Consider the following 26170-nt stretch of genomic DNA (forward strand, 5'->3'; position numbering starts at 1 on the left):
AACCGGTGTGCCTGGCACATACTACCATACCCCATTCAAAGGCACTTAAATATGTTGTCTTTCCCATTAACCCTCTGAATGGCACATATACACAATCCATGTCTCAATTGAATCAAGGCTTAAAAATCCTTCTTTAACCCGTCTCCTCCCCTTCATCTACACTGATTTGAAGTGGATTTAACAAGTGACATCAATAAGGGATCATAGCTTTCACCTGGATTCACCTGGTCAGTCTATGTCATGGAAAGAGCAGGTGTTCCTAATGTTTTGTACATGCAGTGTATATCAGTTGGCTGCGTCCCTGTGACATTACCTGGTCAGGTGAGAAGCATGAAATGTCAACATCATGACCATTTTTTTTATCATTCCACAACAAGGTTCTTGTTTGGTCAAATTATTTGAGTTGTGCAACTTTGTGTTGATAAAAGAAAATGAATCATTCTTTTTCACTTTCACTCTTTTTGACTGTCTTGTGGCACATCATACAACAACTAAATAACCTAATCTATCTATGGGGAATGAATGGGTGAACAGATGGTGGACTGGATTTCTTTGTGGCATCTGAAAATGTATCTGATTGTAAAAAAATGTGAGTCCTGCAACTTTTGTCCCAAGGCTTTCATTGTAGAGAGCGGTCTCCTAGCAGCCAGAGATGCATCTTCCAAACTGGGAACTGACCAATAGCGGGATTGTGGACATACCAAATTGGGACGTTATGAGGGGTGAATGAAATACCATGCTTTGGAAGAGATGCAGTATTTACAATATGTAGTCCTAATCTAAAGAAATACCATCGCATATATCCTTAAAAACACAGATATGTATGAAACTGGTACGATTTTTTTTGTATCCTTGAAGACAAATTACCGCGTGCTTTTATTATATTGCCAGTGAATGATCTTGAGTTGGTATCTTCCGCGCCAAAGTTGAATTCCCTTACCGATCTACAACCACACCGATATTGACTTTCTATTCCGTTATCATACTCATCTGGAAATCCCTTTACAGATACATAATTTTACTGTAACTACCTAGCTAAATAATCGGGAAAGATTATCCTAACAAATTGATAAACCACTCAGAAGCCCATTGTGAGTAAATGATCTACGTTATTTATACGCATTCAAATTCAGCTTGCTTAACCCAGAATGAATGGCATAGCCTAGGCATGGGTCTCTTTATCTAGAAAGTTGGGTTCTAGAACAATATTATTTTCATGTGATCGTACAACTTTCCCCCAGCAAATTGACTCAAGGGAAACGTGTAAAAGAAGTCCTCGTGTGTTGTTGTCCTTTGTGATGAAACAGGTGTGTCAGCCAACTGACTTGTGGGACTGGATAGGTGACCTGTGTGCCTGGTGGATCACAGAAGTAGGCTAATTCCAAACCTTACTTTATGATGTATTCTATGCGGCTTCAACCTTTCAATTGTCATATGAATCCTAAATCATTTTCTCAACGATTGACAGAGCCACGGGGGTCCAAGAAACCCAAAGGTCATCACAGTTAGATTTTTTATTAAAAAAATAAATACATCTGGCATCTATCTGGAGACCTATGTTTAATTCCCAGAAATCAGGAGAGAGGTTATGGGCGTTACCTCCACGGAGGGTATTAGGAAGTGGGTCGCTAATGAATGGGGTGTGGGGGACTAGGCTCTGCCTTCTTCTCATTGTTGGTTTATTTACACTCTGGTTTCTGTGTAAGGGCTAAAGTTCCCCTAGGGGAAAGAAGCCAGTGTTTGGGAGATATTGTCCAGGAAGCAGTGGTCCTTTCCTGTATTGCCCTGGTTGCTGGCTGCTTTTCCTTTGAAATGAAATCAGGACCTTGTCTCAGAGTAAACTAAGTCTTGTGTTGTCATCAGACCTTGTGTTTGTGTCTGAGCCAGAAATCAGGAACAGGGATTTATGTGGCACAGCATACTGAATGCTGCTCTACTTATGAATGAACGGGCCATTACCAATGCTGCTCGCTCAGGTGAAGAAATTCAATAACATGCTTACATATTAAAATCCATTGGAAAAGTAACCATGGCACATTGTTACTGCAGATATCCATGTGTGTATCATCGAAACAGTGACATTCAACAGTTGTCTGTCTGATAACAACAAACCTCTTCCTTGTCATTTTCTTTCTTAATAATTCCCACCCGGAATACTCCCCTTTTGTTTGCAATCTTGAAAAGCCTGCTGACTACTTCCTCAATAGTTGTGAAACTAGATACCAACGTATGTTTTCTTAACCTTTCTAAGAATGTTTTAGGAAGTTTATTTTATTTAACCTTTACTTAGGTCCCGTTGAGACCAAAGGTGTCTTTTTCAACAGAGACTCCGAGCTTTACACAGGTACCCCCACAACAAGCAAAGCTTTATTACATCATGGTACACACAGACAAGTTCTAGCAGTGCATCGATATGGATGTTCTTTAGAATTCAGTATTGGCAGAGCACTAAACTGAGTCACCAGCATCCCCCTCACACTTCAATCCCACTGGGTGTTTGAGTCATTTTCCCCAGGAAGTTGGATTGCACACTCACTTGTTTTTTTAAGAGAGAAGTCAATTGTTGTACTTTATTTAGTAGTGAATTTTATCAACAGGTGTACGTACGCCTCTTCACACGTCTCTCTGGTCTGTCTGCCACAAATCCAGACAGATTGATGTCAGGGGTGTTATGGGTAATGTTACAGTTAGTCTGGTAAAAAAGCATGAGCTGACCCACGACCAACGTTTAGTAGAGGTGCTGACGAACGGAGAGTAAACTGTAGAAAAAGAAAGTCACACACTATACATCCTCCTGTCCCACACTATACATGCTGCTGTCCTACACTATACATCCTCCTGTCCCACACTATACATCCTCCTGTCCCACACTATACATGCTCCTGTCCCACACTATACATGCTGCTGTCCCACACTATACATGCTCCTGTCACACACTATACATGCTGCTGTCCTACACTATACATCCTCCTGTCCCACACTATACATCCTCCTGTCCCACACTATACATGATGCTGTCCCACACTATACATCCTCCTGTCCCACACTATACATCCTCCTGTCCCACACTATACATGTTCCTGTCCCACACTATACATCCTCCTGTCCCACACTATACATCCTCCTGTCCCACACTATACATGCTGCTGTCCCACACTATACATTCTCCTGTCCCACACTATACATCCTCCTGTCCCACACTATACATGCTCCTGTCCCACACTATACATCCTCCTGTCCCACACTATACATCCTCCTGTCCCACACTATACATCCTCCTGTCCCACACTATACATGATGCTGTCACACACTATACATGCTCCTGTCCCACACTATACATGATGCTGTCACACACTATACATGCTCCTGTCCCACACTATACATGATGCTGTCACACACTATACATGCTCCTGTCACACACTATACATCCTCCTGTCACACACTATACATCCTCCTGTCACACACTATACATGCTCCTGTCCCACACTATACATGATGCTGTCACACACTATACATCCTCCTGTCCCACACTATACATCCTCCTGTCACACACTATACATCCTCCTGTCCCACACTATACATCCTCCTGTCACACACTATACATGATGCTGTCCCACACTATACATCCTCCTGTCCCACACTATACATCCTCCTGTCACACACTATACATCCTCCTGTCCCACACTATACATCCTCCTGTCACACACTATACATGATGCTGTCCCACACTATACATCCTCCTGTCCCACACTATACATGATGCTGTCACACACTATACATGCTCCTGTCCCACACTATACATGATGCTGTCCCACACTATACATCCTCCTGTCACACACTATACATGCTCCTGTCCCACACTATACATGCTCCTGTCACACACTATACATGCTCCTGTCCCACACTATACATGCTCCTGTCCCACACTATACATCCTCCTGTCCCACACTATACAAGATGCTGTCACACACTATACATCCTCCTGTCCCACACTATACATGCTCCTGTCCCACACTATACATCCTCCTGTCCCACACTATACATCCTCCTGTCCCACACTATACATCCTCCTGTCACACACTATACATCCTCCTGTCCCACACTATACATGCTCCTGTCCCACACTATACATGATGCTGTCCCACACTATACATCCTCCTGTCCCACACTATACATGATGCTGTCACACACTATACATCCTCCTGTCCCACACTATACATGCTGCTGTCCCACACTATACATCCTCCTGTCACACACTATACATGATGCTGTCACACACTATACATCCTCCTGTCCCACACTATACATCCTCCTGTCACACACTATACATGATGCTGTCACACACTATACATCCTCCTGTCCCACACTATACATCCTCCTGTCACACACTATACATCCTCCTGTCCCACACTATACATCCTCCTGTCACACACTATACATGCTCCTAAACATTATTTAATGGGTTAACCTAACCAACATTATTTAATGGGTTAACCTAACCAACGTTATTTAATGGGTTAACCTAACCAACGTTATTTAATGGGTTAACCTAACCAACATTATTTAATGGGTAAACCTAACCAACGTTATTTAATGGGTTAACCTAACCAACGTTATTTAATGGGTTAACCTAACCAACATTATTTAATGGGTAAACCTAACCAACGTTATTTAATGGGTTAACCTAACCAACATTATTTAATGGGTTAACCTAACCAACGTTATTTAATGGGTAAACCTAACAAACCTTTCAGCAGTGCCTCGAATAGCCACACAAATATAATGACATGTTGTCTTTGGGGTTACATCGTCTACCAGACCAGATTGCATAATATCAACATGTAATTTACAATCTGGGTTAGTGCAGTTATTACACTTCTTGTTTGGAACCGCACCAGATGACCTTCTGGCCTATGAGCTCAGACTTGATTAAAAAAAAGAGACGACATCAAATTGTAATTTACTAAAACGCCGTTCTCTGCTCCAATTTACAAAGCAGGAAAGGGATGTAGTAGACTATCAGAAAGAGTTTTGGGTGCTTTGTCTGTTTTTGGGATGGGATAGGACAACTCCCACATTGCTGGTGGGGTAATAGTTTTGGGTGGTTTGTCTGTTTTTGGGATGGGATAGGACAACTCCCACATTGCTGGTGGGGTAATAGTTTTGGTTGGTTTGTCTGTTTTTGGGATGGGATAGGACAACTCCCACATTGCTGGTGGGGTAATAGTTTTGTAAAGATGTTAGTTCGTTCCCTCAGGGGCTGACTGGGTGTCAGGTTGCCCTGTTCTCTGACTTATTCTGCTTGTTGTCAGTGCTGTTACTGACTATCTGCTGCTGACTATCTGCCTTATCTACCATGTGATGAGATCGGCTTACGTTGCCAGCCAAGTAATCTACCAGTCCACACACCACCTCCACAGCATTATGCAACTTTATTTAAACCAAACTGTCAGATTTAAATAACAGATTGTTAGTGAGCGTATGCACACACTCACACCATGCCACTCGTAAAACATCCACACAAACTCCCAACGCTGCCCTTTCCAAATGATTTGTTGTGATTACTGTGGGGTCTGATGACCCCTCACCCTCCCAATAGGAACACTTTGGAATGGGGTCAGACGGACTCTCTGCATGTGAGGGCACTTGACACTGAGCTGAGGCAGGGTCAAAAACGTGTGGGGCCAGTGGATCTCGTCAGTCACTAGTAACTTCTCAGCGCATATTTACATTCCAGTTCAACATTTACCTGCTCTGTCGCAATCTACCATTGAAAACCATTGATGACTACGTGTGGAAAAGTCATACTGTTTTGTATTTGAGCAATATGATTGACTGTTCATTCAAGCACCACCACGCTACCAAGAGCCACAACTTCTCGAGCATGCGAACAGTACAGAATTTGATACTTCACACCAATGATTTATATATACGCTAGATGATCGATAGAGGGGCGCTGTGTCGAAGCCGCCGTGCCTCCATCTTGGCACTCCCTCACGTTGTAAAGAATTTTTACATTTTTTGTTTCACCTTTATTTAACCAGGTAGGCTAGTTGAGAACACCTTTATTTAACCAGGTAGGCTAGTTGACAACACCTTTATTTAACCAGGTAGGCTAGTTGAGAACAAGTTCTCATTTACAACTGCGACCTGGCCAAGATAAAGCGTAGCATTTGCCACATTTATTAAAATAAAGACACCTTAATGCATACTTTTAAATTATATTATGTTATCTAAACATAAAATGAAAAAAATATATAAAAATATTTTCCTTACAGTAAAATTTTCTGTCTGTGAAACATTTAATTGAAATAGTGTAGAATTCCATTCATTCCTATGGAGGACTGCTCTTCCTGGGGAGTGCCAATATGACCGACCAATGGTTTCAAAGCATCTCAATGGCCAATACATAGGCATCAGCAATCCAGGGTTTATATAAATAGTTGGTTCACACAGCACATGCAAACTGTCCTCCCCTGAGCAAAAAGAATCGCCCCTCAATCTATTCGCTGAGATTATTTATTTTAGAGAAAGTGATTTACAAAAATAAACCGTCAATAGTGAACATACTAGCAAATATACTAGCTACTGTTGACGGTCTACAAAATTAAAGCTACAAAAATACACTTGAACATTTGTTTTGGCTAGCCTACTGTACCCCGGCAGGGTAGCCTGGTGGTTAGAGCGTTGGGCTAGTAACCGAAAGGTTGCAAGTTCAAACCCCCGAGCTGTCATTCTGCCCCTGAACAAGGCAGTTAACCCACTGTTCCTAGGCCGTCATTGAAAATAAGAATTTGTTCTTAACTGACTTGCCTAGTTAAATAAATATATTTCGGAACACAATTGTCTTAAAGGGGCAGCGTCCTATTTTGAAAACAACTCTCTAAATGACATCCTTTTTACAAAAATGTATGCAATTAAATAATACACTAATATACCACCACGCTCAGTTTGAAGTTGTCTCTTTTCTTGCATCGCAGGTAAGCCAAACAGAAGTTAGGAGTATGGTAGTGATGGTGATGTGCCTAAATGGATAGCTAAAGCTTTGACTCTTCAGAGTCAAAGATAACAGAGTCAAGATAACAGAGGGTAATTTTGTGCTGACTTTTGCCATCTACTGAATACAGTTATGCATTGAAGATGATTTTGTGTGGAAAACAAGTCACAGGTACAGTTACATCTTGATCATTTTTTTTTAGGTCTTGCGTTTCTAGGTGCACGTTTTCCCCTTTGCCTCCCTTTTCAGTGTTTTAACTTGCCACTCGTGATGTTATGTGCCAGAACAAGATGCTAGAGGCCGTGCCAACTTCGACCAAGATCACAATCAATTCACCGACACTAGGGACAGACAGACCTCTCTTGTCTGATTCTCTGGTGTTTTGAAATGCGGTTCAGCTCCAGGTCTGTGAGGAATGTGTGCAGGATCTCTCGTGTCTGCTCTGCTCTCCACCTTCCAAAGACAATCCTCCAGATGGAGGCTGAGACCTTCCCTTCTTTCATTACCAAAGGGACCGTTGACCAACTGAGCTGTGTGTTTAAACAGTGAGCTGTGTGTTTAAACAGTGAGCTGTGTGAGCTGCTCTGTTATTGGTTCACGCTGTGTCTCCTGGGTTCAAAGTGGGAGTCGGACCAGTTAGGGTAGTACAACTTAGAGGTAGGCAGGGAGTCAACTCTCCATGGCAACTATTCACGTCTTCACTTGAACTTGTGCTATTTGTGCAAAGTATCTCTTCACTTGGTGTTTTGGCTCTATTTGTGCCAGACTCTTTGTAGAGTTTTATCTCTCAAAAGAATGGTCATACTGTAATCCACTGGCAGTGTGCTGCTGTTACAATACCTGTGACTGTTCACCTTGTGGGTCTGTTGCAGTTCATTGACCCTGATAAGCTAACTGAAAGACATGTCAATTTGAACTGTAGTGTATCATAGGCAAATTTACAATGAATGCAAATGTGAGTAGATAACAAGGTACGTTTCATTGCATCATTATAGTGCTGTTATGTTTCAGGTCTTTCATTTCTCCATAGTTAGCTGGATAGAGACTGTGGGGCTAATTTAGTTAGCTGGATAGAGACTGTGGGGCCATTTAGTTAGCTGGATAGAGACTGTGAGGCCATTTAGTTAGCTGGATAGAGACTGTGGGGCCATTTAGTTAGCTGGATAGAGACTGTGGGGCCATTTAGTTAGCTGGATAGAGGCTGTGGGGCCATTTAGTTAGCTGGATAGAGACTGTGAGGCCATTTAGTTAGCTGGATAGAGACTGTGAGGCCATTTAGTTAGCTGGATAGAGACTGTGGGGCCATTTAGTTAGCTGGATAGAGGCTGTGGGGCCATTTAGTTAGCTGGATAGAGACTGTGGGGCCATTTAGTTAGCTGGATAGAGACTGTGGGGCCAATTAGTTAGCTGGATAGAGACTGTGAGGCCATTTAGTTAGCTGGATAGAGACTGTGAGGCCATTTAGTTAGCTGGATAGAGACGGTGAGGCCATTTAGTTAGCTGGATAGAGACTGTGAGGCCATTTAGTTAGCTGGATAGAGACTGTGAGGCCATTTAGTTAGCTGGATAGAGACTGTGAGGCCATTTAGTTAGCTGGATAGAGACTGTGAGGCCATTTAGTTAGCTGGATAGAGACTGTGAGGCCATTTAGTTAGCTGGATAGAGACTGTGGGGCCATTTAGTTAGCTGGATAGAGACTGTGGGTCATTTAGTTAGCTGGATAGAGACTGTGAGGCCATTTAGTTAGCTGGATAGAGACTGTGAGGCCATTTAGTTAGCTGGATAGAGACTGTGAGGCCATTTAGTTAGCTGGATAGAGACTGTGGGGCCATTTAGTTAGCTGGATAGAGACTGTGAGGCCATTTAGTTAGCTGGATAGAGACTGTGAGGCCATTTAGTTAGCTGGATAGAGACTGTGAGGCCATTTAGTTAGCTGGATAGAGACTGTGGGGCCATTTAGTTAGCTGGATAGAGACTGTGAGGCCATTTAGTTAGCTGGATAGAGATTGTGGGGCCATTTAGTTAGCTGGATAGAGACTGTGGGGCCATTTAGTTAGCTGGATAGAGATTGTGGGGCCATTTAGTTAGCTGGATAGAGACTGTGGGTCATTTAGTTAGCTGGATAGAGACTGTGAGGCCATTTAGTTAGCTGGATAGAGACTGTGAGGCCATTTAGTTAGCTGGATAGAGACTGTGAGGCCATTTAGTTAGCTGGATAGAGACTGTGGGGCCATTTAGTTAGCTGGAAAGAGACTGTGGGGCCATTTAGTTAGCTGGATAGAGACTGTGGGCCATTTAGTTAGCTGGATAGAGACTGTGAGGCCATTTAGTTAGCTGGATAGAGACTGTGGGGCAATTTAGGCTATAGGCTTTGAAGCGTTATGGGTTCGGTAACTGGTAATTGTCGCTCAGATCTGAGAGGAGCATTCATTAAGCCCTTTCAACCTCAGCTAGAAACTAGTAATACAAAACATGGATGAAAATGGGAAGTCTGATAGTGTAACTCTGGCTATCTGTTCATAAAGCGGACATTTTGTTATTGTAGATTTGTCCAAGACGTCTGGCGCTGTAGATGGAGGGTCCATGTCGTAGGTTATTATATTCAACCTCTGCTGGAGAATACCAATCATACACTGTGTCTGTTTAATCCTCTCTGACACCTACCTGGCAGCTGGCTAACGCAGGTGGAACAGGAGCAGGTGTTACGTTGTTAGGGTGCACGCTCAGCTAAACTTGAGTTTCCATGGTGAAACATTACCATAGCTACTGGGTACACTTTGGAAGTCGTTAGGAATGTTCAATTGTTGTTCTTGCTGAGGTGTGTTCCTCTGGCAGAGTGGTGTGTGTTTCAAAGCAGCAGAGGATGGAGAAGCGGAGAGAGGGGGCTAACTCACATGGGCCAGGGTTGATGGTCTGTCTGTACAAGTGCTGGTTTAGCAGAAGGCTAATGGAGTGGGTGGTATTTTGGTATTTTATTAGCATCCCCATTAGCTGTTGCAAAAGCAACAGCTACTCTTCTCGGGGTCCACACAAAACATGAAACATGACATAATACAGAACATTAATAGACAACTACAGCATTAATAGACTGTAACGCAGGCCTATCAGACTGTAACGCAGGCCTATCAGCCCAAGGACAGAACTACATACATTTGAAGGATCAGAGGGCTGTTTGTCGCTGGAGATGTGATCTGACTGGTTCTGCTGTTCTCTCTGATCTGACTGGTTCTGCTGTTCTCTGTGATCTGACTGGTTCTGCTGTTCTCTGTGATCTGACTGGTTCTGCTGTTCTCTGTGATCTGACTGGTTCTGCTGTTCTCTGTGATCTGACTGGTTCTGCTGTTCTTTGTGATCTGACTGGTTCTGCTGTTCTCTGTGATCTGACTGGTTCTGCTGTTCTCTGTGATCTGATTGGTTCTGCTGTTCTCTGTGATCTGACTGGTTCTGCTGTTCTCTGTGATCTGACTGGTTCTGCTGTTCTCTGTGATCTGACTGGTTCTGCTGTTCTCTGTGATCTGACTGGTTCTGCTGTTCTCTGTGATCTGACTGGTTCTGCTGTTCTCTGTGATCTGACTGGTTCTGCTGTTCTCTGTGATCTGACTGGTTCTGCTGTTCTCTGTGATCTGACTGGTTCTGCTGTTCTCTGTGATCTGACTGGTTCTGCTGTTCTCTGTGATCTGACTGGTTCTGCTGTTCTCTGTGATCTGACTGGTTCTGCTGTTCTCTGTGATCTGACTGGTTCTGCTGTTCTCTGTGATCTGACTGGTTCTGCTGTTCTCTGTGATCTGATTGGTTCTGCTGTTCTCTGTGATCTGACTGGTTCTGCTGTTCTCTGTGATCTGACTGGTTCTGCTGTTCTCTGTGATCTGACTGGTTCTGCTGTTCTCTGTGATCTGACTGGTTCTGCTGTTCTCTGTGATCTGACTGGTTCTGCTGTTCTCTGTGATCTGACTGGTTCTGCTGTTCTCTGTGATCTGACTGGTTCTGCTGTTCTCTGTGATCTGACTGGTTCTGCTGTTCTCTGTGATCTGACTGGTTCTGCTGTTCTCTGTGATCTGACTGGTTCTGATGTTCTCTGTGATCTGACTGGTTCTGCTATTCTCTGTGATCTGACTGGTTCTGCTGTTCTCTGTGATCTGACTGGTTCTGCTGTTCTCTGTGTTTGATGGGACACTGAGACAGTGGAGGATGTTATGTGGTGGGATACTGTCCTAACTAGACTAACGGTTTGTTTTGACATCAACTGACTGGATGTCTTTAAATCATGATGACATATGGGGCTATTATATTATTGTAGTGTTTGTGTTCTTGACCTTTCGCTGCAGAGTGCAGACAGCTAGCTAGTGTTTAAGTGGAAAGACGGTGCTAGTTTCACTGTGCTGTGTCAGAAAAATAACACTCCACCCTACATGTAGTCTCCCATAAATAAGCAAGATGTGTGTTTTGAACTGTAGAAGAGAAGCTCTGTCTCACAGGAAGCCATAAAGCCGCTGGTATGAATGTACTTGGACGTAGCACAGTCCTTTCCAGGTGTTCCCAGTAGGTCTGCCGCTGTAACGCAGGCCTATCAGGCTGTAACTCAGGCCTATCAGGCTGTAACGCGGGCCTATCAGACTGTAACGCAGGCCTATCAGGCTGTAACGCGGGCCTATCAGGCTGTAACGCAGGCCTATCAGACTGTAACGCGGGCCTATCAGGCTGTAACGCGGGCCTATCAGACTGTAACGCGGGCCTATCAGACTGTAACGCAGGCCTATCAGACTGTAACTCAGGCCTATCAGGCTGTAACGCAGGCCTATCAGACTGTAACGCGGGCCTATCAGACTGTAACGCAGGCCTATCAGACTGTAACGCAGGCCTATCAGACTGTAACGCGGGCCTATCAGGCTGTAACGCAGGCCTATCAGGCTGTAACGCAGGCCTATCAGACTGTAACGCAGGCCTATCAGGCTGTAACGCGGGCCTATCAGGCTGTAACGCAGGCCTATCAGGCTGTAACGCAGGCCTATCAGGCTGTAACGCAGGCCTATCAGACTGTAACGCAGGCCTATCAGGCTGTAACGCAGGCCTATCAGGCTGTAACGCAGGCCTATCAGACTGTAACGCGGGCCTATCAGGCTGTAACGCGGGCCTATCAGGCTGTAACGCAGGCCTATCAGACTGTAACGCAGGCCTATCAGGCTGTAACGCAGGCCTATCAGGCTGTAACGCAGGCCTATCAGGCTGTAACGCAGGCCTATCAGGCTGTAACGCAGGCCTATCAGGCTGTAACTCAGGCCTATCAGGCTGTAACGCAGGCCTATCAGGCTGTAACTCAGGCCTATCAGGCTGTAACTCAGGCCTATCAGGCTGTAACTCAGGCCTTTTAGGCTGTAACTCAGGCCTATCAGGCTGTAACTCAGGCCTATCAGGCTGTAACTCAGGCCTATCAGGCTGTAACTCAGGCCTATCAGGCTGTAACTCAGGCCTATCAGGCTGTAACGCAGGCCTATCAGGCTGTAACGCAGGCCTATCAGGCTGTAACGCAGGCCTATCAGGCTGTAACGCAGGCCTATCAGGCTGGAACTCAGGCCTATCAGGCTGTAACGCGGGCCTATCAGGCTGTAACGCGGGCCTATCAGGCTGTAACGCGGGCCTATCAGGCTGTAACTCGGGCCTATCAGGCTGTAACTCGGGCCTATCAGGCTGTAACGCAGGCCTATCAGGCTGTAACGCAGGCCTATCAGGCTGTAACTCAGGCCTATCAGGCTGTAACGCAGGCCTATCAGGCTGTAACGCAGGCCTATCAGGCTGTAACTCAGGCCTATCAGGCTGTAACTCAGGCCTATCAGGCTGTAACTCAGGCCTATCAGGCTGTAACGCAGGCCGTAACACAGGCCTATCAGGCTGTAAAGGATATCCTCATCCATTTGCACCTGATTTTCTTTCTTTTACCCATCCTTTTCTATGATGTAATGTCACTTCCTGTCCAGCAGACCAGAGGTGTGTTTCAACTGGAATGAACGTGTATGCCCATATAATAGGTCAGAGTTCATATTGTTTGTTCATGGGGTTTGTTAGGGACAAAGAAGGTGATTTTATGCTGGTTTAAAGGAATGCCTGCACTAAATGACAGTTTGACTGACAGTGTACTGAAATCCTACCCTGGCACAGTGGCACCATTCCCTCGTTCATCTGTCACAGGTCGAGGAAAATGTGTCCAACCTCTTAAAAGGAAGCGGGGAAGAGAGTGTCAGAAAGTATAAAGGATGTCATGTGGCTGAGAGTAAAAGTCCTTACGTCCTGCATGGCTCTTCCTGATTCATGACGTAGGGCGGAGTGAGAGCAGGAGGAGGAGTGAGCCAGCCTTTTAAAGGCTTGTCTTCAGACAGCACTCAGCACATGCTCACAAGACGCAGCAGACTCATGATCTACATTCTCATAGCCAGCTTTTCACTTAGACGAGAGGAATCTTCCAGTGTCCCAGGGAGTGTTCTGATCCAGGTCTCTGAGACTCCGCTGTAGTTGGTGAACACTCACAAGTAAGTAAACTAGGACTGTCTGAACGAGCAGATCAAACAGTCAGAGTTTAGACGTGGTTTGTGTCTGTGTGCTTGTATGGTAGGAGGGCTTTGGTCTCTGTTAGTTGAGGTAACCAAACTTTGACTCAAGGGAAGTAACTTTTTGTACTCCAGACATGTAAGTGACATTTATATTAACCAGAAGCACATTCCATTTGAAACTAACCTAGATACATTTGTTGTAAGTTGGCTGAACAAATGTTATTTAAAAAAAACAACACCTGTGTGAGACTTCTATCCATGAAGACACAGAGACCATCCACTCTGTCTGTGTCTTCTCGTCTCTGGCTCCCCGTGGCCTCATTGTTGCTGGAATGTTCCTAAAAATACTGGCCTTGATTATAACATTTGGCAACTCTGCTCGAAGACAATCGTCTCTCGCCTTAGTCGGGTGAAAGTATGTATGGCAGTGGACGAATGAAGTGTAAACACTTAGCAACCATGCATTTCAGAATGAGAATGTTGAAAACGGATCATGATGTTGATAATGATGTAGTTCGGGCAGTTGTAATACCAAACTGGGATAATGTAGCTTTAAGTCAGATCCACAGGTTGGCTGGTGGTCTCTGCTGCCAGTCTGTGTATAGACTAGTGTGTACAGTGCATTGGGAAAGTATTCAGACCCCTTGACTTTTTTCCACTATGTTACAGCCTTAACTCATAATGATGAAGTAAAAACAGATATAGACATTTCTGCACAAGTCGATTTTTCGTTTTTTAAAATAAGTATTCAGACCCTTTACTCATTACTTTGTTGAAGCTCCTTTGGCAGCGATTACAGCCTTGAGTCTTATTGGGTAGGACGCTACAAGCTTGGCACACCTGTATTTGGGGAGTTTCTCCCATTCTTCTCTACAGATCCTCTCAAGCTCTGTAAGGTTTTTCTAAAAACCTGTTTTGGCTTTGTCATTGTGGGATATTGTGTGTGGATTGATGTGTAAAAATAGTAATGTAATCCATTGTAACGTAACAAAATGTGGAAAAAGTCAAGGGGTCTGAATGTTTTCTAATGCACCGTAGAGGTCCTAATATCCTCAGGCCGTCAGTTAAAACAAACAAACTGCCCCACTCTCTCCTGCACACTTTGGACTTTGAGAGGCTCTCTGCCTGCCTATGGCGAAACAACCTGGGATTCCAGGGGTTAATCATTGGATGATGACTGAGATCTGTGTGTCTGGGGGAAAGTGGGAAAGTGGGTTCTCTGGCAAAGCCAAAAGGAGGCACCAGCTGGTGACTCAGCCTGGCCACTCTCTCCTCCAGAATCACATCTCTGTGATTACTGGGTGACTGACTGGCTGGCTGACTATGGATATGTTTGTGATTGGGCCCGTGCCTGCATATCTTTGTCATGCATTCATTGCTCTGTGCGCCCTTTCTCTCTCCTCTTAGGCTGAGCTTTACTACCACAGTAAAGGCCTGTGGAATTGTCTATACGGTGTTACCTAAGATTAGCAGGGCTGGGGACTGAGCCCTAGGTTTAGGAATTTCAGAGGAACATGAATGGCTGTGAACAGTATGATGATAGATTGAGTTGGAGCACTATAGATGTTTTAGGGTAATTTAGGAATATGTGGAACACTGTCTAATCGTCAGTCGTTTGCAGGTGAAGCAGAGTTGAGGGCAAAGGTTACGTCACAAAGCCTGTGTCAACATCGTGACTGATGATAAAGGGCTTTTGAACGATTCTCTTTTCATTGTTTTGTTCTCGTGGGCTAATGTGGACAAATGGCAGATCTCAGTGTCTCTATGTTTAGCTCTACCAGGGATTTAGGTCCACCAGGGGTTTAGCTCCACCAGGGGTTTAGCTCTACCAGGGATTTAGGTCCACCAGGGGTTTAGCTCCACCAGGGGTTTAGCTCCACCAGGGATTTAGCTCTACCAGGGATTTAGCTCCACCAGGGATTTAGCTCTACCAGGGATTTAGCTCCACCAGGGATTTAGCTCCACCAGGGATTTAGCTCTACCAGGGATTTAGCTCTACCAGGGATTTAGGTCCACCGGGGATTTAGCTCCACCAGGGGTTTAGGTCCACCGGGGATTTAGCTCCACCAGGGGTTTAGGTCCACCAGGGATTTAGCTCCACCAGGGTTTAGCTCCACTAGGGTTTAGCTCCACTAAGGATTTAGCTCCACCTGGTATTCAACTCCACCAGGGATTTAGCTCCGCCAGGGATTTAGCTATACCAGAGATTTAGGTCCACCAGGGATTTAGCCCCACCAGGGATTTATCTCCACCAGGTATTTAGCTCCACCAAGGATTAGGTCCACTAGGGTTTAGCTCCATCAGAGATTAGCTCCACCAGGGTTTAGCTCCACCAGGGATTAGCTCCACCAGGGGTTTAGCTCCACCAGGGTTTAGCTCCACCAGGGTTTAGCTCCACCAGGGGTTTAGCTCCACCAGGGATTAGGCCCACCAGGGATTAGCTCCACCAGGGTTTAGCTCCACCAGGGATTAGGTCCACCAGGGTTTAGCTCCACCAGGGGTTTAGCTCCACCAGGGATTAGCTCCACCAGGGTTTAGCTCCACCAGGGGTTTAGCTCCACCAGGGATTAGGCCCACCAGAGATTAGCTCCACCAGGGTTTAGCTCCACCAGGGATTAGCTCCACCAGGGTTTAGCTCCACCAGGGTTTAGCTCCACCAGGGGTTTAGCTCCACCAGGGGTTTAGCTCCACCAGGGATTAGGCCCACCAGGGATTAGCTCCACCAGGGTTTAGCTCCACCAGGGATTAGGTCCACCAGGGACTAGGTCCACAGGGGGTTTAGCTCCACCAGTCCCTCCTCCCCTATTACCCCCCCCCCCCCCCCCCATACCACTTTTCACCCTGCATTTACATAACAATGGCTAACTCTGAACCTTAACAACTTCACACAAAACAACAGTTTTGAATGATGCAGAGCTTGTTGATCCTGTTCAGCCCAAGTCTTTACTGTCACTGTCCTGATAGAAACACAATAACACTAGAGGTGTATCAACGTGAGACTCTGGCGGGCCATTGGTGTGGGGGTTAAGATGACAATGTGTGTACCTATCTACCTCTGAATGCCACTAGCCATTGCTTCAGGAGGAGACGGGTGGGTAGTTGTTGGTCTGTGTTGGTGGGTTGTGTTTCGACACCTCCCTTCTTTAGTGCACAGTATTTGGTATTCATGGCCGTATTGCTGGGTGGGGCCACAGATAACAAAGTGAGTGGATTTGAGGATAACACCATCAGTTAGGCTGGGTTTGAATGGGCAGGAGGCAGCGGCACCGTCTGGGGAGAAAAGATTAACCCTCTGTTTTATCACCAGGAACAGGAGAGGTTTACCCTAATTACCACCTGAACAATGAGACTCATTTGTTGGTGTGATTACACCCAAATCAAATCAAATCAAATCAAATTTATTTATATAGCCCTTCGTACATCAGCTGATATCTCAAAGTGCTGTACAGAAACCCAGCCTAAAACCCCAAACAGCAAGCAATGCAGGTGTAGAAGCACGGTGGCTAGGAAAAACTCCCTAGAAAGGCCAAAACCTAGGAAGAAACCTAGAGAGGAACCAGGCTATGTGGGGTGGCCAGTCCTCTTCTGGCTGTGCCGGGTGGAGATTATAACAAAACATGGTCAAGATGTTCAAATGTTCATAAATGACCAGCATGGTCAAATAATAATAAGGCAGAATAGTTGAAACTGGAGCAGCAGCACAGTCAGGTGGACTGGGGACAGCAAGGAGTCATCATGTCAGGTATTCCTGGGGCATGGTCCTATGGCTCAGGTCCTCCGAGAGAGAGAAAGAAAGAGAGAATTAGAGAGAGCATATGTGGGATGGCCAGTCCTCTTCTGGCTGTGCCGGGTGGAGATTATAACAGAACATGGCCAAGATGTTCAAATGTTCATAAATGACCAGCATGGTCGAATAATAATAAGGCAGAACAGTTGAAACTGGAGCAGCAGCACAGCCAGGTGGACTGGGGACAGCAAGGAGTCATCATGTCAGGTAGTCCTGGGGCATGGTCCTAGGGCTCAGGTCCTCCGAGAGAGAGAAAGAGAGAAGGAGAGAATTAGAGAACGCACACTTAGATTCACACAGGACACCGAATAGGACAGGAGAAGTACTCCAGATATAACAAACTGACCCTAGCCCCCAGACACATAAACTACACCCAGAATGCTAACCATACAATAATGCTAATCACACAATAGCATGAGTGTGCCAGTTAACTGGGCAGTTGATTAGGTCAGGAGTGAGAAAAGAAGAAGGGGGGGGGGTTACTAAGTCTCTCGTCTGAACAAGAATCTGGGTTGAGTGTGTTCTGGAATGATCACTGTCTGTGTGAGATTTGTCTTGCCTTTGACCAGAAGCTGCCGTGTTGTGTTTGACAGTGTCCTGTCCTTGTGTGTATGTCTCTGGGCCTGTAGGGCTGCATCATGGCTCCACAGTAGCTCTGGATGTGAACGATGACTGGGTCAGGTTAAGCCCAGACACTAGAGAGCCTGCCTGCCTGCCTGCTAGCCTGCCTGCTAGCCTGCCACTTCACCCAGTCAACACTCTGCCTGAGCAACTGGGCCAGCTATTAAAAGACCTGCCTCTTCGGGACAGCAGTGTGTGAGGAGAGACTGAGCCTGCACGAGACAATTCAACCTTGTTTTATGTGCCAATATCATGATTATGTCCTTTCTGTGTGGGGACTGACATCTACATTTCGACATAACTTGTCCTCTTCTGTCCTCTCCCCATGCTTCAACATAACTTGTCCTCTCCTGTCCTCTTCTGTCCTCTCCCCATCATTCAACATAACTTGTCCTCTTCTGTCCTCTCTCCATGCTTCAACATAACTTGTCCTCTTCTGTCCTCTCCTGTCCTCTCCCCATGATTCAACATAACTTGTCCTCTTCTGTCCTCTCCTGTCCTCTCCCCATGCTTCAACATAACTTGTCCTCTTCTGTCCTCTCCCCATGCTTCAACATAACTTCTCCTCTCCTGTCCTCTCCCCATGCTTCAACATAACTTGTCCTCTTCTGTCCTCTCCCCATGCTTCAACATAACTTGTCCTCTCCTGTCCTCTCCTGTCCTCTCCCCATGCTTCAACATAACTTGTCCTCTCCTGTCCTCTCCCCATGCTTCAACATAACTTGTCCTCTTCTGTCCTCTCCCCATGCTTCAACATAACTTGTCCTCTCCTGTCCTCTACCCATGCTTCAACATAACTTGTCCTCTTCTGTCCTCTCCCCATGCTTCAACATAACTTGTCCTCTCCTGTCCTCTCCCCATGCTTCAACATAACTTGTCCTCTTCTGTCCTCTCCCCATGCTTCAACATAACTTGTCCTCTCCTGTCCTCTTCTGTTCACTCCTGTCCTCTCCTGTCCTCTTCCCATGCTTCAACATAACTCATCCTCTCCTGTCCTCTTCTGTCCTCTTCTGTCCTCTCCTGTCCTCTCCTGTCCTCTCCCCATGCTTCAACATAACTTGTCCTCTCCTGTCCTCTTCTGTCCTCTCCCCATGCTTCAACATAACCTGTCCTCTCCTGTCCTCTTCTGTCCTCTCCTGTCCTCTTCTGTCCTCTCCTGTCCTCTCCTGTCCTCTCCCCATGCTTCAACATAACTCGTCCTCTCCTGTCCTCTTCTGTCCTCTTCTGTCCTCTCCTGTCCTCTCCTGTCCTCTCCCCATGCTTCAACATAACTTGTCCTCTCCTGTCCTCTTCTGTCCTCTCCTGTCCTCTTCTGTCCTCTCCTGTCCTCTCCCCATGCTTCAACATAACTCGTCCCCGCCTGTCCTCTCCTGTCCTCTTCTGTCCTCTCCCCATGCTTCACCCTAACTTGTCCTCTCCTGTCCTCTCCCCATGCTTCACCCTAACTTGTCCTCTCCTGTCCTCTTCTGTCCTCTCCTGTCCTCTTCTGTCCTCTCTCCATGCTTAAACATAACTCGTCCTCTCCTGTCCTCTCCTGTCCTCTTCTGTCCTCTCCCCATGCTTCACCCTAACTTGTCCTCTCCTGTCCTCTCCTGTCCTCTCCCCATGCTTCAACATAACTCGTCCTCTCCTGTCCTCTTCTGTCCTCTCCCCATGCTTCACCCTAACTTGTCCTCTTCTGTCCTCTTCTGTCCTCTTCTGTCCTCTTCTGTCCTCTCTCCATGCTTCACCCTAACTTTTCCTCTCCTGTCCTCTCCTGTCCTCTCCTGTCCTCTCCTGTCCTCTCCTGTCCTCTTCTGTCCTCTCCTGTCCTCTTCTGTCCTCTCCTGTCCTCTCCTGTCCTCTTCTGTCCTCTTCTGTCCTCTCTCCATGCTTCACCCTAACTTTTCCTCTCCTGTCCTCTCCTGTCCTCTTCTGTCCTCTCCTGTACTCTCCTGTCCTCTCCTGTCCTCTCCTGTCCTCTCTCCATGCTTCACCCTAACTTGTCCTCTCCTGTCCTCTCCTGTCCTCTCCTGTCCTCTTCTGTCCTCTCCTGTCCTCTTCTGTCCTCTCCTGTCCTCTCCTGTCCTCTTCTGTCCTCTCCTGTCCTCTTCTGTCCTCTCCTGTCCTCTTCTGTCCTCTCTCCATGCTTCAACATAACTTGTCCTCTCCTGTCCTCTTCTGTCCTCTCTCCATGCTTCAACATTGTTGCTGATCTTTTCTTACTGGTTATTTGCTGACTGTCTGCGTACAGTAACCATTCAACTCCAATATTTGTATATCCATCCCTTCTCCTGATTGGTAGAATCAGGGTCATGTGATATTTCACATGATTATTTTAATACAGGATGTAGCTAGATTAGCGAAGGATTTTACTACTGGGACTCTAATGTCTATTTGGGTGGAGAGTTCTTCTTTAGTTTGTCACATACAGAGGAGCAGTGTGAGGTGAATTACAGTAGTCTGAGCTGCCTGGTACCAGCCGGCCCTGCTTTCTCTCTCTGATGCTACTTGGGCTCTGGGAGACAGCAAGGTTTTAAAAAGATTCATCAAAAAATTTGACGGATGAATATGGTCATGTTGATGATGACGATGACGAAGGGGAAAGAGATGAACCCGGTAGAACCGGTAGTGTGATGTAATCCGGGAGTTTGATGGTGTAACTGTCATGAAAAAAAAGATGTGTGAAGACAAAAAAAAAAACAGGATTGCTTTTCAATTCCTCTGAAACTGGGGATGAAGAAAAGAGGAGAACTAAGTGGTGGATGAGAGCTGTAATCTGCTGTGAGACCAGAACAGCAATGGAGCAATTCTCTTCTTTCCTCCAGTCATGCATTAGGAGTATTAAAAAAGGGGCTCATCGTTACCAGGAAGAGGTGGTGGTGTGCCAGAGTGTTTGTTGTACTGGGATTTAGAGGATCAGGTTTGGTGTTGTGGAGGGGATATATAAATCATCTTCATATCATCTGCCTTGACAGGTTGGACCTGCCCATATTTCATCACAAAGACTTTCTCTCACTGTCTGTCTTGTGGTGTTGAACAAAGAGCAGAACAAGTGGAGTAATTGAGGAAGTTGAAATGTTTTCATAAGATCCTGCCGTGTTTGATGCAACTGAATGTAAAATATTTCAGCTGTTTTTCCCACTTTCTCTCTCTCCTTTATAATTTTTTTATTATTCTCCCTTTCAAGTCATTTAATTTGAATGAAAATTCAGTCTGTGTTTGGTTGTCAGTGGGGGAGGGGTGCAATTGGTCAATCCTTTGAATACAGCCAATAGCAGTGTAGCTCCCACCCTCCACCCTCCTCCCTGCCCTGCTGAGATTCCCTGTCTGGCCTGTGATTGGCTGCTGTGGGACCCTGTCAGCCAGAGGCTGTGAGCGTGTTTAGGGGAGGAGTCAGATGGCATATTAAAGCTGGGCTGTCTGCTCTCTTTTTCCTTCAGAGTGCTCCTGTGTGCTTGTGTTAATGTGGAGCAGGAACACACCAGGAAGTCCTATCGGTCTAACACAGTCTTCCTCGCTCTGTCTCTCCTCTCCAGGAGCCCTGCTGGAGCATCACCCCGGGGACCCTGGGAATCTGTGGCGCTGCCAGTTGATCCACTGCGTTTGAGGATAGTGGGAGGACCGGACAGACGGAGCAGGATCAGGAGATTTAGTCGCTCAGACAGTCTGACAGTTTTCTGCTGTGTGATTTAGTTAAAGGGACCAACCAGCACCCCAGGATATGCCCCCGTTGGGTCACTAAGCCGGACTGATGTGGTGTGCGAGCCATGGTGACTCTGTCCCACAAGAAGCCTTTCAGTGAGGAAGACTGCGAAGAGGACAGACAATAGACCAGAGGAACGACGTGAAGACAGGAGGACGAACAGCAGCAGACGAGCCAGTAAGATAGTTAAAGGCCTTGGGTGGGAGGGAGAAGAGGAGACTGGGGGGTAAAAGGTGGAATAGAAGATTCCTATTTTCTCTGGTTTAGGACATTTGAGAGCACAACAAGGACGTTGAACATTACCCCCCCCACCCCCCGTCTCACCCCCCGTCTCACCCTCTTTTCCTAATGCTCTGTTCCTCCTTCACAGCTCCAGAATGCCTGTAGAGACCCTCCGGCCCTCAGACGGGCGTCTGGCGGGGGTCCCCTTCACCTCAGCCATGCCTTTCCGTATCCTCAACAAGGGACCCGACTACTTCCGGCGGCCCGCGGAGCCTGGAGCCCGTAAGCTGAGCGCGGTGGAGCGTCTGGAGGCGGACAAGGCCAAGTATGTGAAGAGCCAGCAGGTGGTGCTCACCAGGCAGGAGCCTGTCAAACCACCCATCATCCGCAAGCCTCTGCTGTCCCCAGGCATGATGCTGCAGTGTCGGATCAACGCCCCACCGGCACGCAAGGCGCCTCGGCGGCCTGCCGACTCAGAGAACGGAGGAGGGATAGGGTGGCGGAGGGGACCACCTCTTAACCTGGAGATCCTCAACAACCTCATCAACAATGTGTGTGATGGACCCCTTCTCTGCTCCCCATCTTCCGTCCCCTCCTCGCCCTACACCTCCTCTCCTTCATCTGGGGGGAACAGCATGGAGAATGGTCTCTCAGCTGACCGGGAGAGGAGCAATCGAGTCCTGAGCAACCTTAAACCTGTTAATAACTGCAACACCTCCTCCTCCACCACCTCCTCCTCTTCTTCCACCTCCTCTCCCCTCAACAACAACAACAGCCAGACCTGCCCTGCCGAGCCCAGCCACCGGCCTCCCCCTGTCCCAGCACGGGGCATCAGGGTGGGGGTGCCAGCGCCCTACAGCTCTCCTAACTCGGTGACGGTGCGCAGGGTGGATGTGAAGCCCCAGGCTGAGCCGAGGAAGCCCCAGAGGACCCAGTTTCAGCCTCAGATCAAGCCCAGACAAACTTCCCAGCCCCAGGTGGCTCAGCTCCAGGCCCCATCACCACCACCCTCACAGCAGGCCAAGCCCCAGCCTCTCACCCCCACCCAGGCTTTGCCCTCTCCCCCAACCTGCCTGCCTCCCAGCCCCATGCTGATCCGGGCCGGCATGATGCCCCCAGCCTCCCCTGCTTTCACCCGCCTGTCCTCAGCCAGCTCCAGGGGGTCTCGGCCCGGCTCGGCCCGGAAACACCCCTCCCTACACCGCTCCAAGTCTGACTTGAGCGACCGGTACTCACGAGCCACAGCCGACCTGGAGCGCTTCTTCAACTACTGTGGGCTGCACCCAGAGGAGGTAGAGGGCATGGGGGGAGTGGAGCGCTTCGCCAGGGCCAGCTCAGACATTGTGTCTGTGTCCAAGCTGCGCAGCGCCAGCACCCCCAGCTCTGAGTGTGAGCAGGCGCGGGAACAAGAGGAGGTGGAGGGCGAGGAGGGTCCTGCCCGCCCCGGGGAGCGTGTCCCCTACGGAATCTCAATCATCGAGAGGAACGCTCGTGTCATCAAGTGGCTGTACGGGATCCGGCAGGCGCGGGACGCTGTGTCCAACGTTTAGAGGAAAGAGACAGGAGGGGGAGGCTCTGGAATGATACCCAGGCCTAGAGGAAAGAGACACGAGAGGGAGACTCTGGAATGATACCCAGGCCTAGAGGAAAGAGACACGAGGGGGAGGCTCTGGAATGATACCCAGGCCTAGAGGAAAGAGACACGAGGGGGAGGCTCTGGAATGATACCCAGGCCTAGAGGAAAGAGACACGAGAGGGAGGCTCTGGAATGATACCCAGGCCTAGAGGAAAGAGACACGAGGGGGAGGCTCTGGAATGATACCCAGGCCTAGAGGAAAGAGACACGAGGGGGAGGCTCTGGAATGATACCCAGGCCTAGAGGAAAGAGACACGAGGGGGAGGCTCTGGAATGATACCCAGGCCTAGAGGAAAGAGACACGAGGGGGAGGCTCTGGAATGATACCCAGGCCTAGAGGAAAGAGACACGAGGGGGAGGCTCTGGAATGATACCCAGGACTAACACAGGTTGTTTTTTATTTATTGATAAATCCCACAGACCATTGAGGGGTACATATTTTCCAGGAGGACATTGTTATTCTGTATTGTGTTGCCTTACGGCATGTATAATATAATTTCTTAGAAGAGATGAAGGACCAGAAATCACACTCCTCTCTAAACAAATATTCAAAGCAATAATGGCAGTGGTAGAAATTACTGAATGCTGAGGATGATGGTGATGTTGACCAGATGCTGTGGTTCCTACTGTCACTGTCTGTCTGAAATACAGGTACTTCGGAGGCTGTGTTTAGAGTCCAGGGCCCCGTTCTCTCTGCACAGGGGTCCAGGGCCCTGTTCTCTCTGCACAGGGGTCCAGGGCCCTGTTCTGTCTGCACAGGGGTCCAGGCCCCGTTCTGTCTGCACAGGGGTCCAGGGCCCTGTTCTCTCTGCACAGGGGTCCAGGGCCCTGTTCTCTCTGCACAGGGGTCCAGGGCCCTGTTCTCTCTGCACAGGGGTCCAGGGCCCTGTTCTCTCTGCACAGGGGTCCAGGCCCTGTTCTGTCTGCACAGGGGTCCAGGGCCCTGTTCTGTCTGCACAGGGGTCCAGACCCTGTTCTGAATTTACAGAATCTAATGATGCAAGAAAAGGCTCTGGGTGTTTCACAGCTCTCACACATTCAGGTGTGTGTGTGTGTGTGTGTGTGTGTGTGTGTGTGAGGGGGGGACTTCATTGATACTGTGAAACATGAAATCTTCTGTAAAAGAACCTGTTTTTCTTTCTTGTAACCTCGTCTGTAAAACTGTTCATTAATACCGTTGCTGTCAAGCACACAAGTCAAAGTTAATGTGTGTCCTCATCTCAACAAAGCACGATCACCTATACTCACGACTCACCGGTGAAACAGACGTGTTCAGGCCAGTGATAGAGTATCGTCTATAGCTGTGTACTGTGTCGGCGTTTTCTGCACCGCAGTTGAACACGGTCTCTAATCAAACATGGCTGCATTGGTTCAGTTAGTCTCCGTTTATTCAGTGAACAGGGTATATGTCTGGGCACGGATGACAAAGATAGTCTTGTGATGAGTGGAGGGTTGAGGTAAGTGTAGGTTGGATGGGTAGGTTGCTGTCTGGGGTTGGAGGAGAGACACGCGGCTCAATGGAAGAGGGATCAGGACGGTCTAGTGAGACAGGTTGATACAGGAAAGAGTGTGAGACAGGTTGAAACAGGAAAGAGTGTGAGACAGGTTGATACAGGAAAGAGTGTGAGATGGATTGATACAGGAAAGAGTGTGAGACAGGTTGATACAGGAAAGAGTGTGAGACGGGTTGATACAGGAAAGAGTGTGAGACAGATTGATACAGGAAAGAGTGTGAGACGGATTGATACAGGAAAGAGTGTGAGACAGATTGATACAGGAAAGAGTGTGAGACGGATTGACACAGGAAAAAGTGTGAGACAGGTTGAAACAGGAAAAGTGGATTATCTCAAAAGGAAACTGCGTGTACACGACATAGTCTACTGAAATGGACCAATATTTATTTTTACAATGTCTTTTGAAGTTACAAACTATTGTAATATTCAACAACCAGTGCATAGTGTTAAAAATGTGTACAAAAGTACAATCTGATCGTATCTATGTGAACATGCACACACACACACACACACACACACACACACACACCTAGGCACCAGCCACACAACATGAGTGTGAATGTTGTGTGTAACTGAATGCTGAAGTACGTGTGATGATAGTGTAATATGCACTCTGCTCTGTGGGAAAGAAAAGGAGGGAAGACTATTTATTCGACTTCCTGTTCCTCTCAGGGGAGACAGACGGAGGGCTCAGCCACGGTCTGGTCTGGTGTTATGATGATGTGGGTCTGGGCCTGAGCTCCATGGTCTGGTCTGGTGTTATGATGTGGGTCTGGGCCTGAGCTCCATGGTCTGTGATGATGTACTGTTGAGTTCAACACTGTCTGGCTGCCTAAAGAAAAGTCAAGCTATCCTTATGCTGCCTTTCTTAACATGTCAATAAAGAATAATGTTTTTTTTTAAGTATTTCCCTGGTCAGTACTTGATGTGATATTACACACCAGAGAAAGATGTCCTTCTCTCTTGTCTTCCTGAGGTGGTTGTCCCCACTTGCCCTCCATACTGAGGGACAATGGAATGGGTAGTGGGTACAGGAGGGGGCTGTTACCCAGGTGCCGAATCCTCCTTCCACAGTGTCCCTGCCTGCCAAACCATGTTCCATGGCACGTCATTTTAACACCCCCTACTTATCCAAGGATGTGTTCTGATTTAAGGTGCAGGTTTTA

At 47.2% G+C, this 26170-nt stretch overlaps 1 protein-coding gene across 4 annotated transcripts; it reads left to right on the forward strand.

The window, feature by feature from the left end:
- Positions 1 to 931: 931 nt before the first annotated feature.
- On the forward strand, positions 932 to 25910 carry LOC110492638 (protein FAM110A). Of its 4 annotated transcripts, XM_036947661.1 has the most exons (4): positions 13364 to 13518; positions 21466 to 21809; positions 22003 to 23426; positions 23521 to 25910. In XM_036947661.1, exon 3 carries the CDS (start codon positions 22010 to 22012, stop codon positions 23402 to 23404), a length of 1395 nt encoding a protein of 464 aa, XP_036803556.1. In that variant the 5' UTR covers positions 13364 to 13518; positions 21466 to 21809; positions 22003 to 22009; the 3' UTR covers positions 23405 to 23426; positions 23521 to 25910. The 4 variants fall into 4 exon arrangements, with proteins under 4 accessions (XP_021422740.2, XP_036803556.1, XP_036803557.1 ...); XM_021567065.2 differs by lacking the exon at positions 13364 to 13518 and adding an exon at positions 932 to 1091 and having other exon boundaries at positions 22003 to 25910; XM_021567064.2 differs by having other exon boundaries at positions 13365 to 13518; positions 22003 to 25910.
- The last annotated feature ends 260 nt before the right edge of the window (positions 25911 to 26170 follow it).

This window comes from Oncorhynchus mykiss, chromosome 16 (genome assembly GCF_013265735.2).
Source record: "Oncorhynchus mykiss isolate Arlee chromosome 16, USDA_OmykA_1.1, whole genome shotgun sequence".
NCBI classification, from domain to species: domain Eukaryota; kingdom Metazoa; phylum Chordata; class Actinopteri; order Salmoniformes; family Salmonidae; genus Oncorhynchus; species Oncorhynchus mykiss.

Excerpts from the sequence above, each read along its gene's own strand:
- LOC110492638 (XM_021567065.2), top strand. The coding sequence starts at position 22,010 with ATGCCTGTAGAGACCCTCCGGCCCTCAGACGGGCGTCTGGCGGGGGTC.